The sequence below is a fragment of the Cetorhinus maximus genome, chromosome 8 (assembly GCF_964194155.1).
Source record: "Cetorhinus maximus chromosome 8, sCetMax3.hap1.1, whole genome shotgun sequence".
Lineage (NCBI taxonomy): Eukaryota > Metazoa > Chordata > Chondrichthyes > Lamniformes > Cetorhinidae > Cetorhinus > Cetorhinus maximus.
This window is the reverse complement of record NC_135886.1, coordinates 102,718,457-102,737,873: the sequence shown is the minus strand read 5'-3', so window position 1 is coordinate 102,737,873 and position 19,417 is coordinate 102,718,457. Positions and strand designations below refer to the sequence as shown.

The 19,417-nt window shown below is 40.0% G+C and overlaps 1 protein-coding gene across 10 annotated transcripts in view; it reads left to right on the top strand.

Moving 5' to 3' along the window:
• hdx (highly divergent homeobox) overlaps positions 1-19,417 on the top strand; it is a 105,069-nt gene that overhangs the window by 73,523 nt on the left and 12,129 nt on the right. For 8 of the 10 annotated variants that reach the window (XM_078547333.1, XM_078547335.1, XM_078547331.1 and 5 more), the window contains 3 exons: positions 5,471-5,617; positions 14,061-14,259; positions 15,304-15,437. In XM_078547333.1, the coding sequence (XP_078403459.1) occupies positions 5,471-5,617; positions 14,061-14,259; positions 15,304-15,437 (480 nt within the window). The remainder of the gene's footprint in view (positions 1-5,470; positions 5,618-14,060; positions 14,260-15,303; positions 15,438-19,417) is intronic. The other 2 variants (XM_078547334.1, XM_078547337.1) reach the window with 2 other exon arrangements.

The following is a 19,417-nucleotide window of genomic DNA, read 5'->3' as shown; positions in this document are numbered from 1 at the left end:
TATGTTTTTAATGATTTCTTTAAAAAGCGCTTCAATCTCCCTGAGGCAGCTCTGTGCCTCAGGGAGATTGTAGCGCTCTTTCGCATGCGGAGCGCTGGACCCGACTTTCCCTCCTCCCCCCGCCCGCACAGGTAGTGCTCAGCGCTACCGCTTGCGATCCACGCTGGGTGGGCCTTAATTGGCCCACCCGCATGAAATTGCGGTGTCGAACCAACCGCGGGCTGCGGTCGGCTCCACAACCGCTCTTGCCGAGCCCTCCTGACGCGGGAAAAATTCAGGCCCTAGTATACAATGCCCTCATAGTGCTCTGCTTTGGTTAGGCATATTGTGGGTTTCCCTCAAACAAATTATTAGGCATTGCCAAACAGCTGGTGTTGGTGACTGTAATCTTGTTTTGCCTTTTACATAATGTTTTGGGGGAGTTCTGTCTTTCCCACCCCCTACGTTTGCATATGAGATGCCTTCTGTGCCTACTTTTGTCATAAAGACTATTTAAGGACAGTTACAAGAAATGAAAATGAGTACAAAAATTACCTTTGAAATCAGTCACTCCTATTTAAGGGAGCTCTGGTTTTCTGTGTAATTGACAGGTTGGTGAATATGGGGCTTTGTTGAGTAAGAGTGTAAAGTACTGAATGGAACCGTAAATTTCATCTGGAGTGATATATCAGTTTAAAATATGATACAAGGAGAAGTAGGTGATGTCACAAAGTACTTCTTCACAAAGGATAGCCAATATATAGGATGGCCTTCTGTTTGGATAGTGAGAGGTCCAAGCTCTGGAGGCATATGACAAACAGTTAGCTGCTGTGCTAAGTGAGATCATTAGTTTCTGTAGAACAAAGGAGCAAGACAAACCAGAGCTAATTTTCTGTTTCATCTGCGCTTGCCTTTGTAATTCAATGAATAAAACTGACATATGGTTGTGGTTCTTTTAGAAGAAGTCGGACTTGGAACTGAGCACCTAAAATAGGGTTGCATTGACTTGAATAAAAACCAAATACTGCAAATGCTGGGAATTTGAAATAAAGACAGAGAATGCTCACCAGGTCTGGCAGCATCTGTGTAGAGAGAAACAGTTAAAATTTCAGATCAATGACCTTTCATCAGAATTGTGGAGCTTGCATATTCCTGGCAGACCCTTGACCATCATCTTGTCAATTCTTAAACGTTTTGCTACACTTTGTTGACTGCTGAGAAGGTCACCATCCTTCAGCACTTGGGTACTTCACCCAACCTTCTTCCTGTTTGATTTTAGATAGAGAGGGTCTTGTGTGCTTTGTTTATAGGTTGCTTGCTTAATTCAATCCTATTCCATTTAGCTCACTCCAGTTCACTTTGTTCTTTCCTTAACAGTGTCAGAGTTCAAATCCCACCATAGCCTAACCTCTTCCAAACCTCCATTCCTCAAACTCTGCATTCCTCCAACTTTGGTCCCTTGTGATTTTACACTCCTGCCAACCCCTTCCTCCCCACAGTCCCTTCACCTCACTAAGCTGGAATTCCTTCCCCAAGCCTCTTCATCTCCCACCTCTTCTTCCAGAATTATTTGCTCATCACTCATAATAACTCCTCCTTTGACTTGCTGTCAGTTTTTGTCTGATCATGCGCATATGAAGAAGTGCCTTGGGACACTTCCTAACTTTAAAAGCGATATATAAATGCAAGTTAGTATTGCAGTAACCATGATCATTGTCAATTTTATGTAGGTATTCATATTCGCTGTAAAGCTTCCACACATTCTGAGGTAGATGTGTACAATGGCCTAGATGGTTAGAGTTGTGCATGCAAATCCCATCATGGCAAATTATGAAACAGAACTCAAATTTGGTCACTCATGGCCAGCACCAGGAAAGTAACCATTGAAAAGCTGCCAGATTGGAATAAAAACCAACTAGTTGACTCACCCACTTCCCCTGGCCTACTTGTGACTCCAACCTTACAATTTGTGATTGAGTCTTAATGGCCTCCAATCTGGCCCCCAAAAGAAAAACTAGGAGTGGGCAGTAAATGCAAGCTTACTAGCGTCATTCACATCCTGAGAACAGACAAATAAGAAGCCTAAAGGCACTGATATTGTGCTGAGAGTGAAATGGGGCATGAGCTTACTGCAAGTGTCTTGCAATGGTAGGAACTAGAAATCTGAACAGGGTCATGAGCACTGGAAACAATGGTTCATGTTCATTTGGATCAGCCTGAGGGTAGGTCCCATATCTCCCCTGGAAGTTTTGATTGATAACTCCCTTTTGATTTATTTCCCTGAATTTTTGAAGGTAAGAACTAGGATCAGGAATAAGCCATTTAGCCCTTCTAGCCTGCTCCACCATTCAGTAAGGCCATAGCAGAGCTGTTTCTACCTCAACTCCACCTTCCCATACTATCCCCACATCCCTAAATCTGTTGATCTTTGTCTCAAATATACTCGATGACTAAGCATCCACAGCCGTGTGGGGTAGAGAATTCAAGATACACAGCTATTTGAGTGAAGTAATTTCTTCTCACCCCAGTCCTAAATGGCCAATCCTCTATTCTGAGACTGTGACCCCGAGTTCCAGACCGCTGCCAGGGAAAATATCCTCCCAATGTCAACCCTGTCAAGCCCCTCAAGAATTTTATATATTAAAATTAGATCACCTCTCATTCTTCTAAACTCCAAGGAATATAATATAAAAGCAAAATAGTGCGGATGCTGGAAATCTGAAATAAAAACAGAAAATGCTGGTAAAGCTCAGCAGGTCTGGCAGCATCTGTGGAAAGCAAAACCGAGTTAACGTTTCAAGTCCATGCGACTCTTTTTCAAAGCTAAAGAGAACATAAGCCTGGTCTACTGAGCCTCTCCTCGTAGGACAGTCCTCTCATTTCAGACCTTCCTGTCGCTTGCCATTTCAACACTCCACCCTGCTCTCATGCCCACATGTCCGTCCTTGACCTGCTGCAATGTTCCAGTGAAGCTCAACACAAACTGGAGGAACAGCACCTCATCTTCTGATTAGGCACTTTATAACCTTCCGGACTCAACATTGAGTTCAACAACTTCAGATCATGAACTCTCTCCTGCATCCTCACCCCCTTTTTGATCCCCTTTTTTCTAATAATTATTATATATTTTTTTCTTTTCCCACTTATTTCTATTATTATTTTTAAAATTTATTTCCTTTCATTGTTTTATCTCCACCTTTCAGCCTACTTCGATCCCTTCCCCCCACCCCACCCCCACTAGGGCCATCTGTCACTTGCTCATCCTGCTTTCTACCCTTAATGTCACCATTAGCACATCCTTTAGCTAATATCACTACCGTCAACACCCCTTTGTCCTTTTGTTTATAACACCTTTGGCAATCTCTCCTTTGCCTCCACCTATCACTGGCTCTCTATCCAGCTCCACCTGTCCCACCCACCTTAAACAGCTTATATTTCACCACATTTCTTATTCCTCTTTAGTTCTGATGAAGAGTCTTACGGACTCAAAACATTAACTCTGTCTTCCTTTCCACAGGTGCTGTCAGTCCTGCTGAGTTTCTCCAGCAATTTTTGTTTTTGTTTCAGATTTCCAGCATCCGCAGTATTTTGTTTTTATCTCTCATTTCAGGGATCAGCTTAGGGACCTTTGTTGCGCTCCCTGTCTTAGGTAAAGAGACCAAATCTACACAATATTCAAAACCTGGTCTCACTAAGGCCTGAAATAATTATAGTTTGATGTCATTATTATTGTAATCCAATTCCTTTGTAACAAAAACTAACATAATTTTTTCCTGATTGCTTACAGTTAACATGTTAACTTAATGTGATTCATGTACAAGGACACTGAGGTGGCTCTGAATGCAAACATTTCCCAGTCTCTCACCATTCAAAAAATATTATTCTCCTTCTCTATTTTTTCCTTCCAAAGAGGGTCACTTCACACTTCTGCACATTACATGCAATTTGCAAGTTCTTGCCTATTCGCTTAACCTGTCAGTAACACTTTTGCAGCCTCTTTCAGTGCTCCCCACAGTTTACTTTCCAACCTAACTTTGTATCACCAGAAAACTTGGAGAAATTACACTTGGTCCCCCAACCTGAGTCATTGACATAGATTGTAAATAGCCGAGGTCCCAGCTCAAATCCTGCAGTACCCCTATAGTTATACTCTGCCAACTTGAAAATTGACCCATTTATTCCTGCTCTGTTTTTTGTCCATTAATCAGTCCTTAATTCATGCTATTATATTACACCCAATCCCATGAGGCCTAATTTTGTGCAGTAACCTCCTACATGTCACCTTATTGAATGCTTTTTGAAAATTCAGATACACAACAGTACATCTACTGGTTCCCCCTTATTTATCCTCCTCGTTACAATTTCAAAACATCCTTAACTGATTTGTCAAAAGCTGTTTTCCTTTCACAAATCAGTGATGCTGCCTACCCATGTTATGATTTGTCAAAAGCTGTTTTCCTTTCACAAATCAGTGATGCTGCCTACCCATATTATGATTTTCTAAATGTTCTGTTGCCACTTCCGTAATATTAGATTCTAGCAATTACCCTGCAACTGATTTCAGGCTAACTGCCCTATAATTCCTTGGTTTTTTTTCCCTCCCTTTCTACATTTGCTACTTTCTAATCCGTGGAGACTATTCCAGAATCTAGGGGATTCTGGAAAATTAAAACCAATGCCTCCACTCTTTATGTAGCTACTTCTATTAAAACCTTAGGATGTAGGCTGTGGGATCCTGGGGATCTGTAAACTTTTTGTCCCGTTAATTTCTCCAGTACTATTTCTTAACTCGTACTGATTTCTTCAAATTTCTCATTCCTGCTAGACCTTTGGTTTCCCACTATTTCTGGAATGTTTGAAAGAGTCATTTAACATATTTTGCAAAGGCTCTCCTTTTAAAACAGCTTCCATTCTTCATGCTTAGTATCAAACTTGACTGCAGTGCACAATTCAGTGCAGCACATGAATAGCATGAAGTAAGCAATGGCCATTTTCTCCTGCTGCCTAGCCTAGAAATTCCACATGACTCCTGAGTGTCCAGAAAGTGGTAGCTTAGTTGTTTAACTTATTATTTAACTTTATTTCACATTTTAATGCAGTTGAGTAATTAAATCACCACACAAACTTAAGTAGATGTTGTAATTTCAGGATGCACCAAAATCTTTTTCTGACATATGACAGTAGAAAGATTTAGCTTCTGCTGGAGTTACAAGATGGAAACTGCAGCTCATAGTTTACAACACTAAGTTGAAGATTTTAAATAGCAAAGTTCTCTAATTTTAAAAAAGGGTAGACCAACTTATGTTTTCCTGGCTTGATTCACACAGTAATTTTATACCTAATAAGCAACACCAATAATCAAAATAATTTTAATGCCTTATGTAAATTCGGAATTGCAAATTGCCTCATTTTGAAGCATTTCTCTTACTGTTTTCATAATGCATTATCAACACTTTTTTTTTCTTCATACTAAGCTTTCTCTTTACTTAAGCTGCAGGATCGTACCCAGTTTAGTGAAAGTGATCTGGCTGTTCTGAAAAAATATTGGGATGTGGGTATGACCAGCCTGGGTTCAATATGCAGAGAAAAAATAGAAGCAGTCGCCATGGAATCAAATGTCGACTGTGAGATTGTCAAGGTAAGAATGTCGCCTTGGTGCTTTTACATTTTCCTTATCAGTAGTTTTTTTTGTATCTTGGGAGGCTTAAGTGACGTTGATGAAGCCATTCTAAGCTTACACAAGGCCATATGCAAGTACATCTTATTTGATTGTTTCTTAAAATAGATCAACAGTGCTGTACAATGAAGTGCAACGTCAGCTGCTTCATGTACTAAGGTTGAGATGTTATTAATCTGTGCCAAAAATAGACCGGTTTTGCCGGCTATGCTTTCTGAAGGTTCCAGAGTTATTGAATGACTTGCATCATCTTATCCGGACTGATATTTTATATCAATGTTATAAAAACTAAATCATGGATTATATTTCTATTCAGAATCTTGCACATACAGAGGACTCTGAAGATTCCAGCTCTTATTACTACATATACAAATATGTGGGACGTGAAAATGACAGTGTCTTCATGCCAAAATCCTTGGATTATTTTGTTGCTATCATTTTGAAAGCAGTGCCTTTGATGTCATTGTAATCATGTCAGAAATGGGTTACCATTGCATTAACCTGAATGAGTTTGAAAGGAGGAGAGGAAGTAAAAGAGGATGTTTCATCTCGAAGGGTTGCAATGCTTTCACCTCACCCCTTTGCGACATTTAGTTACTTTATGCAAAATGAGTTGCTGGTTATCCTTAACTTCCCTATCATTTCCGGCAGAGACATGCACACAACCCCACAAACTTCTGCAAATACAAAGGTAAAGTTATACCTGCAGCCCTCTATTCCGCACCCTGCAACCAAGGCTGGTTACCTGCTCCCAGCTCAAAACCCTCCCCAACTCATTGCCTCAGCTCTGTATTTTATTTGCACCTGGACGGGCCTACTCGCCTTCAGTGCCTAAGACCCAGGCCCTAACACTGTCCCTAAGCTTGAGTGCTCCTGCTCCACTTAGCATAACCTCAGACCCTGGCACAGCCTTCAGCCTTAACTCAGCCTGAAATTCCATCATAGAATCAGACCCACACAGTAATGTCTCATGCTACCACCAACTACAAACATGTAGCAATTATTGGTCTTTGCCTGAAATGATAGCAAAGTGAGCTAAATCAAATGCAAGATGAGTAGTCTGGTACATATAGAGTAAGATGGGAAATATTACTTGACTTTGTGAAGTAGGGGAGTAATCCTGTTTGTCCAGTTTTTAAAATTGTGTTTGGAGAAAACATTCCCATTTTAAATATCCATTGTCAGCATCACTTATTGTCACAACTATGTTCTTTATTCCAACTTCGGAAGAACATCCCCTATTGAACCAGCATGGCAGTCTACATCTCCTGTATCAGCCATTCTTTGTCCTTGAAGTAAAGATTTTGTGCTCTGAGCCATTCAACTCCTTTCTATTAGATCATGGCTGATCTGTATCTCAATCCACTTACCTGACTTTGATCCATATGACTTGATATTCTTAACCTAATAAAGTTGTATTGATCAGTCTTGAACATTTCAGTTGACCTCTGCCTCAAGGAGCTGTGGAATGCTGAGTCCCAGATTTCCTTGTAAATTGTGTGAAAATGTGGTGCCGGATTTCACTCCAGAATAGTCCAGCTCTAAATTTGAAATTGCACCCCTTTGTTCTAGGTTCCTCCACCGAAGTTTCTCTGTATCTATGTTTTGTGCCTATGCATTAAATTTTAGTGATTTGTATATATGGACACCCAAATCCCTTTGCCCCTCCATAGCTCCTCGTTTCTCACCATTAAGAAAATATACTGCTTTACCTTCAAAGTGGATAATCTCAAACTTCCCACATTGAACTCGCATTTGCCATATTTTATACACTCACTGAATCTATGTTCCTTTGTAACTTTCTTTGTAACTATGCCTACAGCCAACTTTTGCTGTATTGGTCTGAACTGGATTTGAACCTGGATACCAAAGTCAATAGGTTTGTATCACAGTTACTGCATCACTATCTCTACTTTTTTCCTTCCCCCATGTGTCCAGTTTACAAATTTATCTGCAAAAGTCACTCTTCCTCCTCTCAGCCACAAATAAATGCGAATGTCACCATTTAAATATATCTTGGGAGATTTATATATTAATCAGCCCCTGAATCTCCCTCTCTAACACTTAAACCCCAAATTCAAGAATATTAGATATGTTAAACTTACCTGTTGCCTAGATCCTAGCAAAAATACACTAATTTGGCAACACCAAAATGTTTCAATCCTTTCAACTTCCTATCTTATATATCCTTGGCTCAATGGTGTTGACTCCTACTTTTGTCTAAGCATACAAGCTGTACTACTTTTTGATTTGTAGTCATTCATTGCTTAAATACAAGAAACACCCTAGTGTAACACTAAAACATAGTAACTTAAGCAGGCGATTTGGCCCCTCAAAAATGTTCAATTAGATCCTTGCTGACCTGTGCTGCAACTCTATTCGCCCATCTTTATTGCATATCCCTCAATACTCAACAAAAGTCTTTCAATCTCAGTTTCAAATTTCAGTTGATCCAGATTCCACCGTTTTTGGTGGAGAGAGCCCCAGATTTTCACTGCCCTTTGTGTGGAGAGGGGCTTCCTGATTTCATTCCTGAAATTAATCATTCTCCGGCAAAGCTGACATTTTTTTGCCCATAGTAGATGATGGGCTGTCGTCTTGAACTGATGCAGTCCGAAGGTTTTCCCACAATATTTGAAGTGCTTGATAAAAATGATTGGTTTGTTAAGCCATTTTGGGAGGGCAGTTAAGAATTGACTATGTTGGTTCTGGAGTCATGTATAGTGTTACAATCCCAGCTGATGTTACTACTGGACAAGTCAGATCCCAGGGTGGAACCCAGCCTAATGGATCCTAACTTCTATTTTTTGTTTACAAGCGTTGCGAGTGGCTACTGAACAGAGTCACAGGAGTCAGCTGATGAACTTTTAACAAAATAATAAAATATTTATTAAACAGGAAAAGGTTTATTACAATACTCCTTCACCCACAACTATACCTTTACAGATATATACAGATTTGTAAGGATAACACAAGTTACAAAAGTTATCTTATACTCTCATGTTCACAGTAAGTACACAGTCCATGTAAACCAATAGGTGACCTGTGGTCAGGCATACCACATTCTGAAACCAAGTGACAGATGCCACGCCAGACAGATGTTATGGATTTCTGATCAACCCCACCCCCAACCCTGATGCTTGCCACACCATGAGCCAACCAGTCTTACTGAACTTCATCTTTCACACGAGGGTTTCCAATCTCCGCTCTCGAAGAACCTGCTTTGGAATCTTCTCCCAAACGACGCTTTCTCTCGGATACCTTCCACAAGGGTCCACCTCCAGGGTCTCGAACTCGCCTTCCGATGTTCCTCTCTCCTGGATTGCCATATGCATTCACGCTTCCTTCCACACACTCGCTCTCAGGTACTCAGTTGTGCCAACAGAATACCACTGCTTCGCGTGCCCGTAGTAAGGAGTCACCAACCTTTGGCTATCTCCTTGGATCTTCTGGCTTCTCAAAAGTCTATCTTGCTTTAAGTCTGCGTCCTACAGCTTTCTCCCTTTAAGTTTGGAGCCTTCCTCTCTGCTTCTTACTTTCATTTCCACTGAACAGGATCTTGTTCCAAATTCCTGTCCTTGTCCTTTGACATAACTTAAAGGGCTTCTTGGGACCTTTATCCTTTTTCTTTATGACCTGCTCCCTGCAGTTTTCTCTCCCAGAAACTGCTGACAACTTGGTATCTCCCTTGAGATCCAGAACTCACTCAACATTCACTGTTACTTTAACTTTAGAGTAACTCGACTAAGATTCTTAGATTTATTCTCCTCAGCACTCTGCCAGTATGTCCAGCTAGAGAAAGACTTAAACTGCTTCCTTCATCTGAGAGCATGATGACTAACTGAACTCAAACTGCTTTTCTGTTTCTTCCTGTCTCTTTTTGGGCCTCCTGTTGCTAGGCAACAACCCAATTTTTCTACCTTGTTTGTTTTAACTCGAGTTGTAAAACCTCATTAAAATGCAGACATCTTTTAAATTGAGACTAAAACTCAAGTTGCCACATTCTTAACACACCAATACAGAAACACAAATTAAACTTAAAGATATACCCTTATTCCTAACACACACAAATACACATATAATTTATTTAAATTATCTCTAGTTCCTGACAATAGATCACAACTGGTAAGGATGGACATCTCCTTTCCTAAAGAGCATTGGTGATGCTGTTAGCTTTTATGACACCCTACAACTTTCTGTTCTTAAAGTTAATAAGGCACCAGGACCGGATGAGATGCATCCACAGATACTGAGATTGGAAATTGCAGAGACGCTGGCCATAATTCTTCAGTCTTCCTTAGACTCAGGGCTGCTCTCAGAGGACTGGAGAATTGCACACATTACACCCTTGTTCAAAAAAGGGTACAAGGATAAGCCCAGCAACTATAGATTAGTCAGTTTAACTTCGGTGATGGGGAAACTTCTAGAAACAATAATTCAGGGCAAAGTTAATAGTCATCTGGACAAATGTGGGTTAATTTAGGCAAACCAGTATGGATTTCTGGAGGGAAAATCATGTTTGACTAACTTGCTGTAGTTTTTTTGAGGAGGTAACCAAGAGTGTTGATGAGGATAATGCTGTTGATGTGGTGTACATGGACTTCCAAAAGGCGTTTGATACAGTGCGACACAACAGACTTGTGAGAAAAGTTATAGTGTGTGGAATAAAAGGGACCATGGCAACATGGATACAGAATTGTCTGAGCGACTAGGAAACAGAGAGTAGTGGCTGATGGATGTTTCTCCTGCTGTAGGAAGGTTGGAAGTGGAATTCCCCAGGGGTCAGTGTTGGAACTCTTGCTTTTCCTGATATAGAATAATGACCTAGACCTTAGTGTACAGGGCAAAATTTAAAGGTTTGTGGATGATACAAAACTTGGAAGCATTGTGAATTGTGAGAAGGGTAGTGTAGAACTTCAAGGGGACATAGACAAGTTGGTGAAATGGGCGGACAGGTAGCAGGTGAAATTCAGTGCAGAGAAGTGTGAGGTGATCCATTTTTGTAGAAAGTACATCGAGAAAATAAAGGCTACAACTCTAAAAGGGGTGGTTGAGCAGAGGGACCTGGATGTATATGTGGAGAAGTCATTGAAGGTGGCAGGATAGGTTGAGAGAGCAGTTGATAAAACATACAGTATCCTTAGCCTTCATAATAGGGGCATAGAGTACAAGAGCAAGGAGGTTATGTTGAATTTGTGTAAGTCACTAGTTCAGGCTCAGCTAGAGTATTGCATCCAGTTCTGGGCGCCTCACTTTAGGAAGGATGTGAAGGCATTAGAGAGGGTGCAGAAAAGATACACAGGTAGAGAACCATTCTCATCTGTGAAGAGAGTTATGAAGATAGATTGGAGAAGGTAGGACTATTTTCCTTAGAGAAAAGGTTGAGAGGAAATTTGGTAGAGGTATTGAAAATCATTAGAGGTCTGAACAGAATAGATAGGGAGAAACTGTTCCCACTCGTGAAAGGATTGAAAACAAGAGGACACAGATTTAAAATAAGTAAAGAAGCAAAAGTGATATGAGGGGAAACTTTTTTAGGCAGTGAGTGGTAGGGTTTGGAATGCACTGTTTGAGAGTGTGGTAGAGACAGGCTCAATTGAAGCAATCAAAAGGGAATTAGACTGTTATCTGAAAAGGAAGAATGTGCAGGGTTACGGGGAGAAGGCAGGGGAATGGTACCAGGTGAATTGCTCATTTGGAGAGCAGACACAACGGGCCAAATGGCCTCCTTCTGCACTGTAACAATTCTGTGAACTTCATTACCACTAATGCTAGCTTTCTTTAAACTGGATTTGAATTCTCAAGCCATCACGGTGAGATTTGAAACAGATTATTAATCTGGACACCTGAATTATTAGTTTTGTAACATAACTACCACATTACTATACCAAAGTGCTTTTTTCACTGATGTGTTGGAGTTGAGGGTGTCCAATTTTAGGATTTTTGCATCATTTTTCTGCTGAAGGATTAGAAAATAAAGACTGTTTTGAATTTTTTTAAAAGCAAGGTTATTCCAACAAGTTTTTAAAAAGACACTTGAACAAAAGGTGGTTCATATGCTAAGTAGTATTCAAGAGATTAATCAATAAGCAGTTAATTAATTTGTCTGTGCAACTGAGAATTCCTCAAACCTTTTGTGTTGGAAAGCTCTTAGATCTCTACCTACCTGTGAAGAGTCAGAGATTAACAAATAGAGGCAGAGATACACAGTAAAACAGGCATTGAAAGACAGGAACTGTGCAATGAAAACCTGTCTTGTTGAAGGGATGGCTATTATGGCCTTTGCTGAAGTGAAGAGGTTGGAAATGCTGTAAGATATTTAGAACATATTTAAGTTAAATTTACCCACAGTTGTGAGGAAGTGTGACATATACTTAATCTTGTTGTAAATGTATTTTGTACTGATTGAACTAAACAAATCTAATCATAACTGCTCTCTGTGTTCACTTGCTGTGAAATAAAGCAGTTTAACGTTTTATCTTAAGCCTCATATCAACAAGCGTATGCTCGACTAGCCTTTGGGCAGAGTGTAGGAGCATTCATGCAAAGATCCTGAATATCCAGTTCAGATAATTAAGGGGGTGCTAGTTTTATATCTCTGGGGTATGCTGTCAAACAAGTAGTTTCAGGGAAATGTGTCAAATCCCATAAAACCTCAGGGAAGTGTGTCAAGTGCCATAAAGCTTAAGAGATTGGGCCACTTATGATTTACGACTCACATTGTCGAACCAGTGAAAGTATCTTTGACAGACCCAAATGTGTAGTTGAAGGCATAGTCTATCTGTTTGTTTTTATCAGCATGCTGCAACAGAAAGAAAAGGTAACAAGGCAAACATAGAAAAATGAAACATCAGATGAACATTACAGAACTCATGAGAAATGGAGAATCCCACTTTCAAAAGCTTGTAGCAAGATTGTATTCAGTTGTGCGACTGAATGAGTTGTTATTAGCAATAAAGAGCTGTGATGTTGTACCTGAATTTCCATCTTTCAAGGATTTCCTGTTATATTAGCATCTCATACTCCTGGCTGAGAATTGTTATCTATCTGAACTCCTAACTTCACAGTTTCTCTTGGTTTTGATCACTAGAATGCAAGGAAATGGGACTATCCTAGCATTTGTATCAATGGTGAAAGCCTACTGTGTAACTGCAGTTCCTGTGAGAGCCCAATGACCCAAAGCAGCTATGTGATTAGACAGAACAGTAAACTTAAAGCAGGGCCAAATGGCATCTGCTACTGTTATGGCAGACACGTTTTGTGCTTTTACTGATGTTAGTTTATGGCACGAGGGCAATTCCTTCTCTGTGTTTGCCTGCAACTGAAAATCTCTCACCAAGAATTTACCCAACTTTGCCAATCTGCTCAGCTATGAACTCTAACATGTGTTATGCTGTCAGCCAATGTCAATGCCAGATTCAAATAGTGTGTAATGTACAGAGTATTGCTGAAGTCTTTTATTTAAACTTGAAATGTAAAGGGTATCCTCAATCTGTATTTGCAGTTAAAAAATCCACTGCAGAATTTCTGAATTTTAAAATGCCACTTAAACATCAACAGGGTCACTGAGCAACTTGATAATGCACCGTACCTAGACATGGCCTGATTGCGTTAGGCAAGTTATGTATTTTTACTTCAGCCCTTCAGTTTCTATCTGAGTAACATTTTTATGGTCTTGATCTTCGTCGTTTTGTGCAACAAGAATTCTTGGGGGGGACACGAGGCGTTTTTGTTACCCTGAATTATAATTTGTACCTAAGTACCAATTGCTGCTTTTTGCTTGGAAGGTTACCAATTCAGTTACTCTCATAAGTTTCATTGGTGCAGATCTGAGAGAACACATTCTATTCCAGGTGCTATGTCCATCCCACTTCAGAATGTTTTGAGAAAATGCAGTGCATATTCAGATGTCTTTTTCATTGCCAACTAATAATGGACTTGACCCTGGCATTTTGACTGGAAATTGTTCATGATAGCTATTGGATTGCCTTAAAAACCCAACCTGTTCACTAATGTCTTTCAACAAAGGGAACATGCCATGCCAGTCCAATTTGGCCTACCTGTTTTCCACTTCTAAACTACATAGCTGACACTTAGTGTCCTCTGGGCAAAGAAGGATTAACATTGTATAATGCCATATCATTGTTGTTCATTTCTCCCCAACAAATAAATAAAAGAACATCTGAGAATAGAAATAGAAAGGCTTCAGTATTGTATCAAAGCACGCCTTCCCCTTTTTCCCCTCCAAATATGCCTGCTTTGTCAGGTTGGCTAGCTCGCCTATCTTTTATTCATACAATTTTTTTTCACCATATAAAATGGTCTTCCTTGCTCTTACTTAAGTACTTATATTTCTCTCCTCTGCCACCACCCCTCCCCCTCCCCCCAATGCTCTTCTGAAAAGACATGGATAGGAAATCGGAGAAGGAAATACCGCCAGTTGGGAATTGAGCTACCTCCTGCTCGTGGTGGACCAGCTGACTTTTCCAAGCTACCTGAATCAGGGTCAGCCTCGTTGCCTGTGGTCAAAGCTGAAATGACAAAGGTTCCTGAAAATTCACAGGATAATGAGAAGAACAAAGAAGATGTCAGCTTATCTGAAGGTACAATCTATTGAAGCACACTTTTGTGCGATATGGAGTTCTAAATGTAGAAGTGTGGCTCAGATAGATATCTCAGATGAGGATGCAAATGTTTTGTTAGCATAAAAATGTGTTCTTAAATGTGTCATTAGGTACATTGAAATACTCATGGGGCAGGATATTTCCGTCGGTGCGGCCCACTCGCCGACACATAAAATGACGTGCAGTGACATCGGGCGGAACTCCCGACATCACTGCGACTCATTTAAATTTTCAGGTAGGCAGGGGCTCAGCAAAATCAGCTGTGCGCCCGCCGACCTGCCAATGGCCAATTGAGGCCATTGACAGAGTCATTAAACTAATTAATGGACCTGTCCGACCAACCTTAAGGTTGGCGGGCAGGCCAGGAGCCCTGGCAGGCACTAGAAAAAGCATGAAACCTCATCCACGGGCGGGATGAGGTTTCATGCAGGTTTTTAAAAATTTAATTAAAGTTTTTTATAAAGTTATAGATATGTCCCAACTCATGTGACAGTGTCAGGGAATTTTTTTTTTTCTATTTTTAATATTTTTGACAGTAGAGCCAATCTCCCTGAGGCAGCACTTAGCCTCAGGGAGATGAGTGCGCTCTTTCGTGTGTATGTGCGAAAGAGTGCACTCTTAGGTTTAGGGATTTCACCCCTGCCCACACAGCGAGCGCATAGCGCTTCCGTGCGGATGTCACGACGTAAAATAGCGGCGTGCCCCCGATTTGGGGCACCAATCGGAGGCACACCTCTGTGTGCCCACACTTCAACCCCCCCCCCCCACCCCAACAGGGGAAAAATCCTGCCCGTGAAAACTTAATTTTCCCTAAATTACAATGGTTTTACGTTGGCATCCTAACGCATCTCCTTTGCCAATACTAATAGCACTTGACACTTTTAGGTTATGGTTCCATTTTTGATTCGCTTCCTCTCATTTCTTTGTTTAAAACACTAGTCATTTAGTACCTAACCCAACTTCTTTCCATTATTCTTGTTTTCCATGGCTCTTAAGTTGCAAATTCATATCCTGTCTTCATAGGTGCACCAAGTGAATTGGATCAAAGGGAGGAGGAGGAGGAGGAAGAAGAAGAGGATGAAGAAGCAGCAGAGGAGAATGGGGATGGAGAAAGTGTTAGTGATGGATCGTGCAGTATTCCAACATTAGAAAAAGTGGTAATTTTTTTTTCATATGAGAATTCACAAGTAGTAGTAGTCAGTTGGAAATGGGCAGATAAACTACTTGCTCAATGAAATGCTGCTAGTTTCAAATAAAGCGCAAATCAGAAGCATAAATGAGCAGAGCACGTCCTCAGTTGGTTGGATAAATCAAAGGAACAAATCAATCAAGATATCTCTCTCAAATAATTACTGAATTACTTATAAGCTTGGTTTGTAAATAATGCCACCTATGTATTTGTTGAACAAATGTACAGGTAATATATCTTCAAGATTACTCTGCTTATAAGCCCACTGAAAGTTGGTAATGCTGTTTTTGAAATTTGGCATCAATCCAAATTTATGCATACTGCAGGTTGCCAATTAAAACAGCACTACAATGCAGAGTAGCTGGTTGTGGACTTGTATACATAGCTCCACAAAATGCATGTTTCTAGCCAGGACTGTGGGAGGAAGGATGGATGGAAGAATTGGGGCCTACTGAATGGAGAATTGCTGCTTCCCAGCCAGAAGAAAGAATCAATCCATGGCAAGCTGAATTGGGTTAGCCTGGCAGTCCTTGTGCAGCTCGAATTCCAACAAACACTTGGGAACAAAGGAAGGAAGGTTAAAGGAAATGAAAAATATTCTGCAAGTGCTTCATCTGTTTTTGGATTAGTTTGAGTCATTTAGAGTCCTAAGCGTGGGACTGTTCTCCCTTTTTCTACCACTCTACTGACTGAATTTAAAAGGTTTAAAAGAAGTGCTTTAAGCCTGAGTGTTGTGACTATTAAGAACAGGCAATGACAGGTTTGCTCATAAATTTAAAAAATGGATAAATGTTTATTATCCAACATCCAAAAAGTATTCGCAACAGCACCCACTCACACGTGCACACGCACATACACTAGAAAAGGCGATTTAAAAGAAATAGCATGCACTTAGGTATTAAAAGTCCGAAAATTCACTATCCCACATTTCTCCCACTTGCTTCTCTTGACATGAAGGCTAGGAACATTGCAGGCCAGTGAAGAAATAGAGGTTGGAGGTTTCTGAAAATAGATTCGCAATGGCTGACTACTTTCAGTAACAGGTTTCTCTGGCTTAACTCCAGTCAAACCTGTGCAGCAAAAACCTGGCTTGGTTCTACAAATAAGTCAGTAAAAGGCCACCCTGAATTCTCTGCCTTTTGATGGATCTCAGACAGGATCCTGTTGCTTTGCTGGTCTGGAACTTTTCTGAAAATGTGTCTTAATAAATGTCCCTCATTGGAAACCTGTTTTCTGTCATTGTGACCATAGTATCTGTTCTGTTAAAAACAAAAAGCTAAAAGCTACTGCGGATGCTGGAAATCCAAAACAAAAACAGAATTACCTGGAAAAACTCAGCAGGTCTGGCAGCATCGGTAGAGAAGAAATCAGTTAACGTTTCGAGTCTTCATGACCCTTCGGCAGAATTCTGCCGAAGGGTCATGAAGACTCGAAACGTTAACTGATTTCTTCTCCACCGATGCTGCCAGACCTGCTGAGTTTTTCCAGGTAATTCTGTTTTTGTATCTGCTCTGTTATTGTCCTCACAAATGGTCTCTGACAACCTTGGCATTGACAGACAATGGTGTTTCAGTTTCTGCCATTTGCATATCCTCTTAATAGAATGGGTTTCTTCCACACCCATTCTTTGCAATTCCACTCTGCAGTTGAGAAATCTGCAAGTCAATTGTGAACAAGTTTCTCCAATTATTTGAATAAGGAAAGCCATTAATGCAGCAAGAAAGGCCATTTGCAGTTTAATCTCTTATCCAGGCATGCAGGCTAGCTTCCAGGACCTTGTGTAGTTCCATGTATATTGACAGAAAAGAAAAAAGTCACCTGACCTCTGAATGCTATTTTGCTTCAAAAGCAGTGTGTCCATTATCCATGTTGTTTTAAGGTAAAATATTAATTTCAGATAAATTGAGATTCCATATTGCGTGAGTGTGACACATTGAAATATCAATAACACTTGCTTATTTTGTTGCAGTATAAAAAAATCTTCAACTCTTAATACTGAATTTAACTTTATTTATAAATATTGATGTGTGAGCCAGTGAAGAAATGTTCATTCAGGTGCATCCGCTAGTGAAGAAATGCCCAACACTAAAATGACAGTAGAGCAATTTCCTTTGTTGCATTCAACCATGACTTTTTAAAAGCTGTTTCTGTATTTGATCTTACTGAAGCAGTAAAATGTAATCCCAAAATCCTTTATTTAAAAATGAATAAAAATAGATGTTTTAATGAGCTCTTCCTTCCTCAAGGCAAAGCAAGACATGCATGTTGTCTCACACTGTAAGTTCATTCCCATACCTGAGGCTGAAAATAGACTTATTCACTTGTTTATCCTGCTGCCTCACTTGGGGATATAAAAATCCTACTGCCAGGGCTGATCCCTGATCTTTGCTATGTTAACCAGTCTTAGCCATGAATGGATGATGTAACTGATCTGAGGTGTCAGGCTAAAGAAGAAGAGAGAAAAGGTAAGGGTTCTTGCTCCTGATCACAATCCAGTGATTGTTGCTGACAATGACTGGTCACAACATGATCAAGGCAGGCAGTGGTGGATTTATTCCACTGGTTTACATGGAAAAACCAAATGATCAGAACTTTAGAATTACCGGCATCCACGGAATGATATCTCTTTAACGCACATAACACCATTCTTGTGTTGAAATCAATGCATGCAGCAGAGGTGTAATTATATGTTACTCTGCATGAGATGGCTTTTCGATATGAACCATTGTTTTTCCTACCCCTCTGACAAAATCATATAATTGAAGTTTCTTATCATAAAAAATGTGTTTAAAAAGAAAGTATGTATTGCTACTGCTTGTAAACATCCCTCACTCTCGAGCTATTTCCCGAGGCTACTCGCTCATGCATGGTAGATTTTGCAATGTTAAGTGAGTTTAGTGCAGCCTGTCCATTAAATTAGTATTACTTTGTGATTAGTAAGAAGACATTTAAAATATGTTTAAATGTTGCATTTGCTGGAAATTACACACTTCGATTGAAGAGTGTTGCAGCCAACAAAAATCAAAGGTATAATTCGGAGATAAATACTGCCATCCAGTGTTTAATATAATTCAGTACTGCTGTATGATTTGTTTGTGATCAGCATTGTTAACTTGGCTAGTATAGTTTGCCAGCAGGTTCTGTTGTTGCAAATAACTTATTTTTGGACTTTGCAGTACAAAAAGACTGCTTCATCTTGACTTTTTCACAGATTTAATCCACACTGAAAGAAAGTCTTGCATTTATATAGAACCTTCCATGACCATTGGATGTCCCAAAGTGCTTTACAGCCAATAAAGTACTTTTTTTGAAGTGTAGTCACTGTTGCTCTGTAGGAAACACAACAGCTAATTTGCGCATGGCAATGTGATAATGAGCAGATAACCTGTATTTGTGATGTTGATTGAGGGACACCAGGGATAACTCCTTACTCTTCAAAATAGTACTGCGTAATCTTTCACATCGACGACAAGGCATCCAAAACGTCTTGTCCAAAAGATGGATATACTAATGGTGAAATGGTATGTGAAAGGAGTATAACTTGCTAACATAGTACTTTCAGCTCCATTTCCATAATATTGAGACTACCAGTTTCCTGTTGAAATGGAGCATGGTCTTTTGCTACCATAGCTTAATCTCTTTAATTTTGTGTATTTGGACTTTTGTAATGGGACCTCACATAAAAGGGGAGAATTTCAATCTCGCCATGTTTTCTAGCATAATCTGTTGCACAGTGTATAGTGGACTGCCAGTGAGCAGGTAATTGAAAGGTTGGCTTGAGATTCCCACAGCATTACATTGCAGCTACAATTGAGTATCCAGTTTAAGGGCTAAATTTTGTGCAAGTAAGCACTTCATATTAACTTCAAATTTTGAGTGGTAGCATATTTTACTTAATTGCCACAAAATCCTAAGTAATATAATGAGAGATACATGCATTCTTAACAT